Source organism: Macaca mulatta, chromosome 1, assembly GCF_049350105.2.
Source record: "Macaca mulatta isolate MMU2019108-1 chromosome 1, T2T-MMU8v2.0, whole genome shotgun sequence".
NCBI lineage: Eukaryota > Metazoa > Chordata > Mammalia > Primates > Cercopithecidae > Macaca > Macaca mulatta.
This window is the reverse complement of record NC_133406.1, coordinates 12,523,278-12,537,389: the sequence shown is the minus strand read 5'-3', so window position 1 is coordinate 12,537,389 and position 14,112 is coordinate 12,523,278. Positions and strand designations below refer to the sequence as shown.

At 40.4% G+C, this 14,112-nt stretch overlaps 1 protein-coding gene across 1 annotated transcript in view; it reads right to left on the bottom strand.

The window, feature by feature from the left end:
- Window positions 1-287: 287 nt before the first annotated feature.
- HEATR1 (HEAT repeat containing 1) overlaps window positions 288-14,112 on the bottom strand; it is a 56,578-nt gene continuing 42,753 nt past the window's right edge. Inside the window, exons 33-45 of the mRNA XM_015126988.3 lie at window positions 11,620-11,666; window positions 10,143-10,266; window positions 9,424-9,564; window positions 8,687-8,979; window positions 7,654-7,804; window positions 6,566-6,727; window positions 6,265-6,399; window positions 6,007-6,111; window positions 5,752-5,920; window positions 5,057-5,211; window positions 4,021-4,179; window positions 2,438-2,546; window positions 288-1,435 (exon numbers count right to left, since the gene is read on the bottom strand). Coding sequence (XP_014982474.3) covers window positions 1,347-1,435; window positions 2,438-2,546; window positions 4,021-4,179; window positions 5,057-5,211; window positions 5,752-5,920; window positions 6,007-6,111; window positions 6,265-6,399; window positions 6,566-6,727; window positions 7,654-7,804; window positions 8,687-8,979; window positions 9,424-9,564; window positions 10,143-10,266; window positions 11,620-11,666 — 1,839 coding nt within the window. The 3' untranslated portion in view covers window positions 288-1,346. The remainder of the gene's footprint in view (window positions 1,436-2,437; window positions 2,547-4,020; window positions 4,180-5,056; window positions 5,212-5,751; window positions 5,921-6,006; window positions 6,112-6,264; window positions 6,400-6,565; window positions 6,728-7,653; window positions 7,805-8,686; window positions 8,980-9,423; window positions 9,565-10,142; window positions 10,267-11,619; window positions 11,667-14,112) is intronic.

Sequence of the window (14,112 nt, the reverse complement as noted above, 5' to 3'; positions counted from 1 at the left end):
AGAAATTGCTAGCCCTTAATTCTTTTTCAGCTTTTCATGTTAATTTATGCAGAGTCTCACCAAGCTCAAAGACACTGGTTGGGGGTGGGGGGTGCCACAGGGAAAGCTGTAGAAGGCAAGAAGACTCCAGAATCCTCCAGTTATTTTTCTTCTTAAAGACCATCAAGGTGCTTAACTGAGCTTTGGAGACTGTGAGGCATTTGGGAAAAAAATAGCCCACTCACATCATTCCTTATAAGTCTTAAGTTCATTTTCATTTTATATGGAGTAAAAAATTTAAAAAGCTATTAGTATTTATTAATGAATTTTATTGAGACAATTCTTAGAAATATGCAATTCTATACAAGCAAGCTCTGTCTCTAAACTGCAAGTTGACCTTTTGCTTGCCACATTTCTGCATTAAACTTCTATATTAGTTTCAAAGGCTTTTAAACTCAATGCGAACATTCTATGGGATTGTTCTTGATGCCTTTAAAAAGGGGGCAGATTTAATTTCATTTGAGCCCTCACTTTCCAACTTCACCATGACCCAGTACTAGAGATTAGGGCACTTGAAAGCACTGAAAAAAATCTACTGATACTTACTGTCTTAGACAAGTAATTCTTAGTTAACCACCGATGGAATTGGGTTCATTCTTAATCCGGGAGGAGCTTCCTCGTGCCACCCAGTGTTTCTGGGCCCTCTGTGTGAGCAGCCAGGTGTGAGCTGCTTTAGAAGCAGCGTATTATTGCCTCCATCTCCCCTGTTTCCCAGAAGAATAAAGGATAAAGGTGACAGTCACACTTCTGGGTTAAAAAAAAAAAAAAGCATTCCAGAACCACTTCTCTTTATAGGCACAAGAAATGAAGGCTGAAGTTCGCCTACCCAAAATGAAAAGTAGGCTTTATGGTCAAAAGTATTTCTGCTGATTGCTAAATAACTTCATTTTCTTGAAGTAGAGAGCAACTTGGAGTGAAATCTGCAACACAGATACCGTGTATATAAGACACTGCTGCACACAAGAGTCAAGGCTTACAGTACAAATGAGGCGTCTGCTTTGGGTGCTAAAAGTAAACAGGTCTGATATTACCACCATCAATCGGGAAGAGAATAATAAATGTTTAAACACACACGTCAGTCTGTATAAAAATTCCATGTCATTTACTCTTTCTGCAGCTCTCTACAGTAGGCAGGAGGGGCTTATGCGGCAGCATAAACCAGGTGAGAATTCTGTAAAGTGATAAAACATTTGTTAAGTACCACGTAGGTGTATTAAGGCACCAAAAGTAACATGGCACCCAACACCCAAAAATAAAAATACGAAAAATCAGAACTCTGAGTAGAGTATGAAACACCACAGAAAGTCTTAGAAATAGCTCTGGAGCGGCTCTCCCAGGACAGTTTCCAGTTGCTGAATAGTCTTTTGGCACTGATGTTCTACTTCTTCACATTCATCTAAAAAAAAAAAAACATCAAAATTAAAATCTGAGTCCGTCCGCCTGCCTCAGTTCTCATTAGTTGAATCTTAATGTCTTGCATTCTCTGGCAATCGTTCAATCGAGTGAAATGAAGCACATTAACAAAGCAGGGGGCACCACGGACCCCCTCCCTCCACACTGCTCCTTCTGCCTTCATTCCCTGCCCACAGGCTTGCCCTGGAAGCTGAATAAGAACCCCAAAAACTCAAACTTCCTAGGGATGCCACCCCTTTAGTAGCTCACACTTCCCCCCTCCAGGAGCTAAGAAACAAAGGAGAATGTACTTTTTTAGCTTAGATAAGCAGTGAATCAGTTCAGTACTGATCTACTTGTTCCACCACCCCTCCCTTAATAACATTTACTGGTATTTCCTGGGCCTAAGGCTATGTTCTAGAACTGTCATAGCTCCCCATGTCACACTCACGAGCTTGTGATCTTTGTCAAATAATTGAAACCATTTAAGCCTCTAGTTTCTTCCTTTGTAAAACAGAGATAAAACGTGATGTTTAAGTGAAATAATCCATGTAAAGCACCTAACATGGAGTAGTGAAGGAAAGTCGCTTGCTACTAAAAGTGGACATCCTACTGCATCCTTAATGCCACTAGGCCTTTCCATTAAACAACCTCCCATCTGGGGACCAAAACTTCAATCATATAAATGTATGAGGTTAATTAAAAACACTACTGTAATCTGCTTGTATGATCAAAAAACACCACAAAAGTAAAGACAGTGAAGATCACACTGTAAACGAACTCTCAAATGATCACGAGGTGGTCACTTCACAACTCGCTCCCTCCACCCAACTCAAAACAGGAGCTCGAGCCTGCCTGTATTTGAGACTGGAGCTGCCTGTATGAGGACTGGATCAACTGCTAGTCATGTTATATCCAAATCTGCATTATCATTGGGCACATTTTCACAGAATTTTACTGAATTATTCCTTAATTGTTTAATAGTTGGGAATAGTTTGGGAATTACCTTCCATCAACTCTGCTAAGAAAGGAATGGATTCTGGTAGCAAGACAATATAATTCTCCTTTAGTTTTTCAGCCAGTGCTAACACAGTAATCAAAGCAGCAAATCGAACCTGAAAGGGATAAAAGAGCAAAGAAATAAAAGGTAGTGTTACTGTATTATCTTAAGAGCTGTACTGACTTGAGACAAGCTCTAACTTTCTAAACTAAACATTAGTTCACATGCATTTATTCACCTCATTCAGCTTTCATCTTAGAATACCAGTTTAACCATTTGGGAGCTATTTGTAATATGCATAACCTTATAAATCAGTGTTTTCCAAACCGTGTCCCACGACTGCAAATCTTTAATGTGAAATGTCTTTTTATAATCTCTTCCTTTGAAAAAAAAAAAACCAATAAAATAAAATGCCTCATGCAAACTCAAGTCTGTTGCAAATTTTATTTCACTGGAGCTCGCCAGCCCACCAGGCTGCCAATACAGTGCCTCTAGCTGCCTCTGGTGGGTCTCCCCACCCATAGCCCCTGACTGTGGTCACCACCATAGTTGTATGAGGGGCCAGGACACTCGCTTGGGGAAAGTGCCCATCTCAGCACTGAATAAAAAACATTCTGTGTCACGATACCCTAGTTTTGGGGCTTTAAAAATGTCTGGGTGTTCCTCACATGCCTTGTCTATGATAAGGAAAGCAAGCAGTAGTTGGGTATTGTTAGCTTTTGAAACAAAAGCCCTACTGGTCATCTAATTTTGGATATTTTAAAGAATATCTGGATAGTACAAAGTGAATTATTAAAAAACCAGTTGTAACTACCTAGATTCAATCAGGATTTCCTTGATTTGTGCAATCAAAGTAAAATATTACAATAAATTTGACACTGCTACTTGTATAAAAACCTATGGTTTAAAATGTGGGGGTTCATGAAAACAGTCTCATTGTTAGCATATCCTAATAAAGAATTTGAACTAATAAATCTTCTTAATAAAATTCGGCTTTGGGCTGTTATATCCAGTAAGGTTCTAATACAGTCATTAGTTTGAGAAATGGCGACTTATTGCGAAAAGTTTGAAATTTGTGACACTTGGGTGTGGAATTTTGACTTACACTCAACCTACCCACCCATGTTTTATTTCCACTGCCACCACTTACTCAACAAGATCATAAACTTAGTATCTATAAACAACAGAAGGTATTGCGCTAACTCAAAAGACTATTCTGTGGACAAATTCAATGCATCTCTCTCTGGAGCACAATGACATTTCAATGGCACTTAAAAAACAAGGAATTACTTCAAGTCTTTGTTATTTAAAAGTATTTAGAAAGTATTTTAGTACTTCTGCCCAATGCACCATTGGGGTGGGGATAAGGGCATTGCTATTCTTTACAAATAGCCTATAAGTAAAAACCAAAATTTTCTTAGGCACAAATTTCTGCCTAATACAAAAGACCGGACCTCTAGTACTGGACGACAAATAGCAATGTTCTTCCCTGCCGGTTTACCAGGGGCCTGCATCTGTGACCACCTGCAGGCTGTTTAGGCCATACAGTGAAAAGATGCAGTGTCAGTACTTGTCACCCAGTTCCTAACCTTAGGCGAGGCATCTCTGGTCTTTAGCAGAATCTGGTAGTTCAGTGGTTTCCAAAGAGAGTCATCCGCCATGGCCACCGAAAACTGCGCGATGCACGGTATCAGCTGCTTTGTCACCCGTTCCTGGAATTTCTCTTCTCCCCCAAGCCTGTTTTCCAGCTATGAAGACACAAAGACTTTGAACAACAGGTCTCATTTCTTTCTTCTGTTTGAAAAAATACCCAACATACACATATTTTACTATCTTTCATGATAGAGCAGGTTCAAAAACCAGGCACTATTCTAATACCATCTAGGGCAAATGTATTGCCTTCTGGAACTCAAATGGAGTTTTATGCCCTTTACCGTCGCCCCTTTCTCTCCAGCAGAACACCCTGGAGGAGCTCTTTCCTCCAGAGGGCAGCCATGCTCTGACACGTTCTCAATGAGGCCCAGTTAAAACAAATGAATACATTAACCATGACACCTTGTATCATGTCTTTCTTTTGAGCAGTTAAACAAACAAACAAAAAACCCAAAAAACAACTCAGGGCCAGGCACGGTGGTTCACGCCTGTAATCCCAGCACTCTGGGAGGCCAAGGTGGGCAGATCACTTGAGGTCAGGAGTTCGAGACCAGCCTGGCCAACACGGCAAAACCCCATCCCTACTAAAAATACAAAAATTAGCCAGGTATGGAGGCAGGCGCCTGTAATCTCAGCCATTCAGGAGGCTGAAGCACAAGAATTGCTTGAACCCGGGAGGTGGAGGTGCAGTGAGCTGAGATTGCATACTGCACTCCAGTCTGGGTGACAGAGCAATACCCTGTCCTGTCTCAAAAAAACAAAACAACAAAACAAAAAACTCAAATTCCACAATGAAGTTATATCTTTGAAAAAACAATTTTCAAATAAAAAATTTCATTTAATAAGACCAAAAAAAAAAAACAACCTTACAAAGGAAAAAGCCTAACAAGCTGTCATTCGAGCAGATCTAAAACCTCCAAGCTCGAACAGCGATGGCTTCCTCAGTAACGAAAGATGGTTCTGTTCGGTTACCTGATCCACCAGAGGCATCATCAAGGCTTCTGCTCTCTCTTTACTTATAAAATGCTGGGTATCAAAAAGGAAGATTTTGTATAAACAGTTCAAAATAAACTGCAACAGCAAGCAGCACTTTTCAGGGTCATTTTCAGAGTCAAAAAATGCTTCATCTGTAGATGTGGGAAGAGTAAAAATGAAAAAACACTGAACTTAACCATTTAACCTCCAATGTTTACACTGAAATCACTATTAAAGTAACCATAATCAGAAGAGTCTAAAATGATCTAGAAATCATAATCAGGATGAAGGTAGAACACAAAAAGGATGGTCTCTCAAAGAATGATTTCTTCTTTTAGAGTTAAGATGCTAACACTCGGTTTGGCAAGTTAAATTCCCTCAGCTGTCAAGTGGGTCATTTATTAGCATCAGAGAATAAACGAATCTTAATTTTTATGTTTTAAAGTTACTTCCAGTAACTGACAGCGATGGCCATTTACTTTATCCTTTCTCTCAAGTGAGCTGACATATAACATTTGTTCATCATGCTAAAACAACACTTCACTGTCTGACAACAATGAAGTAAAAAATTCACCCTCCTCAGCTTAGAACTTAAGAACTTTTAAAATCTTGTCTCCAAGCACTAGGTTGTGTCTTACTGGTACCTTGTATAAGGCACACAGAGCGACAACTGAACTGAAGCAACTACCCACCTGTTTTGGAGATGTTCACCTGGTTCAAGGTGTCAGCAAAAGGCTTCACTAAGTGGCCGGCAAACAGCGTAAAAAGCCCTTTCAGCTTTTCAGCAATGCAATCTGCCAAGTTGTAAAATGTCAACAACCTGTCCTTTGGGGCATCTTCTGTTTTAGCCCAATCAAACAGCTAAAAGGATAAGATAGTATTAGTTTCTTCAACATCTTGTCACTTAAATCTGAGCACAAAAGGGTGGAAGAGGAAGAAAGCATCACCTTGAAGAACAAGGGTCGGAATGTGACCTCGGAAAGCTTGACAACCATGGCTACTAGACAGTCAATGATACAATTTTCTGTTCTTCCAACTTCCTCCAGATCGTTCTGAAAACAGAAGAGCCCATTTATTAGAGTGCTGATATCTAACTGTAAATTATGTTGGCAAGTACCACTGTTACACAGCTAGACAGATTGTCCTTGGACTCTTCAACAGGTGGGTAACAACTTTAGGATTTGGAGGAGTGAACCTGAGCTTACCTCAGAGTGCTGGGCTCGGAAGTCCAGGGCCTCCAGGAAAAAGGCGGTTAGCTGAGACTGATGGGAGGTGACCTCTTCCTTCTTCATCACCCCAATATGCTCTTGCAAGATGCTCATAAACGGACCCATATGATTCTACCAATAACACAGTAAAGAGATGTGCCATTTTCAAATGATTCCTAGAGTTCAGCAATGTGCATTTTTCAAAATTAAATAAACATATTCTTCTTTAAGTCAAAGTTTACACATTTCAGTACCACCTCTCCCTTCTCCAAAGTCTTAATACCCAATATGATCTAACCTTCCAGTTCTTCTCAACCTGCTTGTAAGTTTTTCTGATGGCGGGCAACAGGACTCGGGGTGCGAGTGTGGTAGCCAGTGTCTTTTTCAGAGATGTGAGACGGATATTAGCCTGTGAGGAGGCAGAACCCACTTCACTAGTGATTTTCTCCAAGTGAATCACCTACAGGAATATAAAAAAAGTGATCAGGGCCATTGCAGATCCTCGCTGACAAACATACACTTAGAGAAAGGCTTCATGATGACACACTAGTGTTTGGAAAATGCTTAGCACCTTTTAACTACACTCAGTGTTCCTTTTAAAGCCAGCCCTAAACGTCAGTGGATAAAACTGGGCAGACACCTCTTGCCCAGCTTGCGATCAGGGACAAAGGCCAGTGGTAGAGGCAGATGCACGCAGAGCACCCAGACAGATGATTTTCTTAGAGGACAGGAATGCAAGAGACCATGGCAAGAGTCAAGTTGCTAAAAAACCAAGAAAGCTCCTCAGAGCACAGGCTGAGAAGGTTACTTGTAAGCCCTGGCTGTGGTGTATATGAACCGGTTTAATCATTTGCCCGTGGTAATGAAGGCTCCTAACCTTGTAAATGGCAAACGATCAACACAATGGAACAGCCAGGGCTCAACATTCTTGAGCATTTTCAATCAGAAATACCACTGGCCCCTAGCGTGCTGACAGGAAACTGCTGACCTGCAATACAAAAATTCTGCTTTGCAAGATGCCTTTGGATTAAACCTCTCACAGTAGAAACAGGGCCCACAAATTTCCACAAGTAATAAAAGGCGGCTCTATCAGCCCAACTCCAAATATCTCACAGAAGAGAAAAAAAACCAGAATACGTTCCGCACAATTAAAGAAGAGAAGCGCCTCACTAAAAAGTGACCCCCATATCAATTTCAAGATTAAGCGGCAAGGAGGATGGAAGAGAAAAAAATCCACATTTAATAAAAGCAAGCACATCTCTTTAGAAATAAGACTCCTTTCTGTCAAACAGAAACTAACCCTTAAAGAAAAAACAATCACGAAATCTGTGATCTTTTACTTGCCCCAGCCACCCCGTGTAGCGTGTCGCGGTCATCGTGGCTCACCTGGGAGAGAATGCCTTCCAGGTAGGGGCTGATGAAGTGCGGGAGAGTCTCCACAACCTTCTGCAGGGCGGCCAAGGCACTGAGCAGGTAGACCTCGCTGGAGACCAGCTCGCTGGTGTTCTTCATTGTTGTCAGCAACGATGGCATCAGGCTAGAAATGGAGTAAGAGCTTTAGAGGAAATGAAAGCAGAAACGGAGGCTAGGGAATGCAGCAGAGGCATTAGGAAAAAAACAACAAACTGCCTGTTCCCTCATATCTCTCTCTACCTCACAGCCTAAAAAGCGTTGTCTACACATTTTACGTGGCTAAGCACAAGAGATCTCCCAGTGCCAACAGTATGGACACAACCGTAATTTAAAAATTAACAATGGCTTTCATTAACTGAACACTTACTATGTTTCAGGCACTATGCAAAACTCCTTGCAAGCACTGCCCTACAGAAATCCTATGAGGCAGATACTGTCTCTGTTTCATAGACAGTAAAGCTCTAACAGGTTAAGGAACATACTGGCTGTGTACAGTAAGGAACTACCACAGCCAGGAGCTTCTAACTTCCACATTTGGCAACAGAAGGCAGCTTTGGCCTTGCCTAACTGGGTGGGCCCCTCTGCCGAGAACCTTCACCCACTGCTTTTTGACTATGCTAGACAAAAGGAAGGAAGAATGGGGGACGATTAACATCACAAAGCAGTGCATCTGAAGATAAATGGGAAGGCTGTCTTTCCGTTTGAAGATTATTTTTATTGTTTTTTTAAGAGACAGGGTCTCACTCTGTTGCCCAGGCTACAGTGCAGTGGTGCAGTCATAGCTTACTATAGCATCACACTCCTGGGCTCAAACGATCTCCCTGCCTTGGCCTCCCAAAGTGCTGGGATCACAGCCTTGAGCCACCACACCCTGCAAGATCAATTCTTTAACAAATCCAATTTTATGCAACGTCTACTCAGAGGAAAAAGAAAAAAGTCACCAAGGTGTTATTTTTCAACGTGTGCCAGGCGGTAACAGCTCCTGTTCAAGTCTCCGGCCGCATACCTGGGAAGCTGGGGGACGGCCAGCGCCTGCAGGGTGGAGGTCACCTCTGCCACGCACAGCAGCGCGCTTCCCAAGACATTCTTCTCCTCCTTTCTCTCTGGAGCAATCAGTTTCACAGCAGTGCTCAGCACTGGGACAAAAGGATCTGGATTTTCTGCACCAAAATTCTTGCATAAAAGCTTTAAGGTATACAATGCTGTCTGTCTGTTGATTGCTTGTTCTTCTTCCCCTTCCTTTTTCTTACGCTGCACAATGGCCAAAAGGTCTGGAACCAGTTTTAGGAAACGGGTAACCTGAAGGGGACAGCCAGAATCCCCAAATCATTAAAGCTGCAAAAAATGTTTGTCCATTTTTCCCATTGTCACAGCTTGAGACTGTCCAAATGGAAATCAGACTCGGGGGTCCTGAGTCACACAGTCATGGTAAGCAAAATGCATGTTCTAACCAGTTTTTCACGCATACAATTTGGAGTAAAAGGGACTTAGAATTATGCTAAGGCTAAAGCCACAAAGCTGTGTAGTAAGAATTCCAATAGGCTGAAATTTCATTCTAAGAGCTCTTACAACACACATGTATTCCCATTAGAATTAACATCACATTTTAAAACATGTCATGGTATTATATTCAGATAATAATATACTTCAATTTGAAATTGTACCACTAGAGAAACTGAAGGGAGTTAAATGCAGCTCCTTGATAAAGCAAAGTAAATGGGTGTGTCCTGGGTCTTCACTCACTATTGTCTTCTTCCAGGATATATTCTGCTGTAGCTTGTTATTCAAAAGGTCCAGCGCTTTCCGCCGAACAGATGGCAGGCGATTGCCCACCAGCCCTCTGATCACAAGAATGAATGTCTCTGTGGGCAGCAAGGCATTGACCTGAAGAGAAGTTTTATATTTAACATGATAAGAAAAAAAAATTAAAAAAAGATCAACTTCAGTTAAGACAGACTGCTGTCCATTGCACACCTCCAGGCACCAGGCACTTTCACACACATTTTCTTATTTAATTCTTAAAATAACCTTTCAGGTAGGCATTACTAACCACACATTATCAAACAAAACAAAAGCTTGATGTCAGGAGGAAGTGTCAAAGGCATGAAGCTAAACCATTTAGCTAGATTTGAATTAGCAATCCTAATTTCAAGGCCAGTGATATGCATGTAACATACTTCATATTTTTATTGTATTCTACTTGAATAAAGTAGAACATTATATATTACATGACTTAATTTTTAAAATATATGAGGTACATATTCTCATAACTGGTAGGGAAACAATTTTTTCCAGACAAATTTATTTCTAGTCATCACGAGATTATTTTCTAAGAAAAATCTGAGCTTCGTTGTATTCATAAAAGGAATTGCTAAGTTTTTTCTTAAAACCTTTAAATGATTTCACAGTAATATAAAAAACAGCAACGAAACAATTAATTCCAGGGAGAAATGAAAACCTACCTTGTCCAACAGGTCGTAAGCTTTACTAAGGAGCGCACGCCAGAACTTCACAGTGAGTTTGTCTGCGTTCCTTTCCATGGACTGTGCAACAGCATTGATATAGCCGAGAACGGTCTCCAGCAACCTGAAACACGCAGCCTCGCTCAGCAAACAGCAGCTGAAGGCACTCAGAGAACTCGCTCATGTCTATCTCATGCTAAATGTTTCAAGTAGAAAGACCAATTAAATAATTCTGTACTAAATTATTTCAAAAACTACTCGGACAGAAAGGAAATGAGGGATTACTGCCATAGACAGAGATCATCAAGAAGTAACTAGGCACTTCCGCGCAGAAGCATCGTCCTCGCTCAGACTGTGAGGTGAGGAATAAACAACAGATGCTGAATGCATTTAAGGAACTCACTCATATCTAGCTCATGCTCAGTGGGTCTCACTGTGCTGTCCAAGTGGGGTGTTCAGGGAATTATGGTCCTAGGTTAATGGCAGGTGTGTGCACACACACACATGCACACACACGCACACACCATTTGTATAAAGAGAAATATTAATACAAATGAACATATAACCCACTTCTTTCACATTAGGAGACCAAAAAAAAAAAAAAAAAGACTATAAACTTCAAATAACCTGTAATTAGAAAAGCACACATCAAATTCCAACACAACTACCACTGGAGATCCCCCCACTGCTGCCAGCCTGAGGTGGGAGCTAGAAGGAAGAGTGGAGACAGAAGTTGACATAGCACAGCAGAGGAGGGGAGAAGGGGGCTCAGACAAATCAGCTCCAAAAACGAAAGTCCTACACATAGCGCTAAAAGTCGGCCCACAGGACTGGAGCTCAGCAGCTCACAATCCTGGCTACAGGGCAGGCACTTTCCAGCGGACAGGGCAGGACAGTGGCCCTGGGAACGCCCTGCATCTGAAAAGGAGGTACACAGCAAGGCCAGGAGGCACCCCCTCCGAGGACATGAGAGTGAAAGGAAAATTCCTGCACCCAAATATATAATGGCAACATATGGATTATAATCCATGGAATAAAGAATTCATGAGCGCACAGAAATCAGGGCCAGATGAAAAGACACTAAACAGATATGGCAACTCAATACGATACCGAAACTTGACATGGATTGTGAAGCAGAAACACATGCGGTGTAAAGGACAGTGCTGGGATAACTTGGGAGACTGGAATAGGAACTGTAGATTACATCACTGGATTGGACCAATGTTAAATTTTCTGAATTTGATCAATGTACTGTGGTTTTATAAGAACATCTCTTATTCTTAGAGACATAATATATATGACTTACTTTCACATGGCTCAGAGAAAAAAACCCTATGTAGCGAGAACGTTAAGGTAAATGTGGCAAAAGTGAACCTGGTTGTAAAGAGTATATGAATTTTCTGTACTATTTTTCCAGGTTTTCTATAAGTTTGAAGTCATTCCCAAATAAAAAGTAAAAAAAGAAAAGTAAACATACCTCTCTTCAAGGCCTTTTAAAATCTCAGGACCACCACTCTCAACTACCTAATTTTTAAAGAAGATGTCATTAGAATATAAAAGTTGATAATAAAAGTCATTTCAAGTCAGTTCAATGAAACTTGGACCATTCACTCAAACTTTCCATAGCAACTTTTTCTGACATTACAATTTAATCAGGTTCATATCATCCTCATTATACTGTAGTAACTCTATTTATCTTAATTTAATTACATTCTAGTACTACAATGGTTCAGAAAAATACAGCAATCAACACTGAATTACCGCTACCGAATTCTATGACATGCTGATCTGGTGAGCACACATATCATTGTTTGAGAAGTTAAACATTACAGATTTCAGCTGGAATCCCCCAAGTACTGCTCCTTGGTCCTATTCTCCCATTACCCAAGTCCCACAAACACAACCATCATCCCAAATCTGCTACCAAATGTTTCAAACAGTACATATCATGGAACAACATGTTTTTCTGGAAACATATTTTTGAGATCTATGCATGGTGACTTATGTTCTAGTTCATTCATTTTAACTGCATATGATATTCCTCTATAAATACAACTTATCTATCCATTTGCCTCTGTTGCCAGATGTTCAGTTTATGTCCATTTTTTTCCCCTTTTATTAGCAATGCTAGAGAAGAAAATTTTTATGTCCCTTTGAGCATCTAGGCAAGTTTTTACAACATATATGCCTAAGGAAGGGAATGACCAGATCATAGGAATTTCCAGAACTTTCAACCTCATGGGATCCTGCCAACTGCTTTCCAAAGTGGTTGGAACAATCACGCTGTCTGCCACTACCTGCCACTCCCTGGGATTAACAACTTCAACAGTTTTGCCAATTTGATGGGTATCACATTTATTCACATTTCCTGCTTACTGGAGAGGCTAAATGACATTGTACATTAATTGGCCATTTGTGATCCCTCTTCAGTGAATTCATCTTCTTTGCCAGTTGTTCTAACGGAAACTGATGTTTTTTTATTTATGCAGAGCAATAATCTTCTCTTAGGCTGTGGCCTTCTAGTGAATCAAAATTTTAAAGAAATTCTTTTCTATCCTCCAGTCACGATCATGTTCTCCTTGATTTTCTTCTAAACATTTGAACTGTTGTTTTTCACAATGAAGTTTTACTCTGACTAAAGTTGTCTTTTCTATAAGGTGTGACATCAGACTTTTCCCCAAATGGAAAACAAATCATGCCAGGGCCAGCACTTGAACCATTCTCTCCCCCAACTGCTTTGTAAAACCACCTACTACACTTCTTACCTACGCCTGCATGTGTTTCTGGGCCTACTGTTCAGTCGTACTGGTCCATCATCAGATGTATGGTATGGTATCAGATGTATGGTATGGTATCAGATGTATGGTATGGTATCAGATGGTATAGTATGGTATCAGATGTATGGTATGGTATCAGATGGTACTCCTGCACCATACCCCTGTCCTTGGCCCCTTACAGTTTGGTATCAATGTATCAATATAATTTCTTAAAATGATATAATTGAAAAAGCACATTAAGTTTCTAGACTAATCTGGGCAGATCTGCCATCTTTAAATAGCGAGGCTTCTTATGCGTAAACAGTGTCTCTCTTTCCATTTCTTCCAAGTTTTCTTCTGTGTCCCTTCATATCTTGGACATTCCTCCATAATATTTGTGCACATATTTTTGTCAGGCTTGTTCTTGGTACCTTATAAGCTTATGTTTTTTTTAAGTTTGTTTTTATTATACAGGAAATCTTTTTTATCTACTCTGTTTTCTAATTTGAGGAATAATATTAGTAACGGTGTGTGAGACTAATTAGTTCAGCCAGCTTACTTGATACAGATCACGACCTACACTTATCTCTAGATAGTGTCTACACTGATCTCTCTCAAGCTAGCTTACTGAACTCATTATTAGTTCTAATTGCTGATTCTCTTCTTTCCTGTTGCTTACACTTCATTTCTTTTCTGAATAGAAACAATGACAGAGGGCATTCTTGTCCCTGACTGCAGCAGGCACACCATTAATATTTCATCATTAGGTATGATATAAACCACAAGCTTCAGATTGTCACCTTTATTAGGCCAGAGTAATTCCCATCTATCCTGCACCGCCGAGAGGATTTTCTTAAGTTGTGAATGAGTATTGAATCTGCTGAATTATTTCACTGTAAAATGTAAAATGATCATGTTTTCCCTTCTTCATCTGTTAATGCATTATAGGACTTAATGTACTTTACAGTACTCTAATGTCAAACCATTTTTATATTCCTGGTCATGATATTCCTTTCTTTCCTCCCTTTTCTCTCATTGTTTAAACAAGTTTAATACACAGAGATGTACACAAATCATACATGCAGAACTCACTATATCCAGGTAAAGAAAGGCTCGGCATGGTGGCTCATGCCTGTAATCCTAGCACTATGGGAGTCTGAGGTAGGAGGATCGCTTGAGGCCAGGAATTGGACATCAGCCTGGACAATATAGCG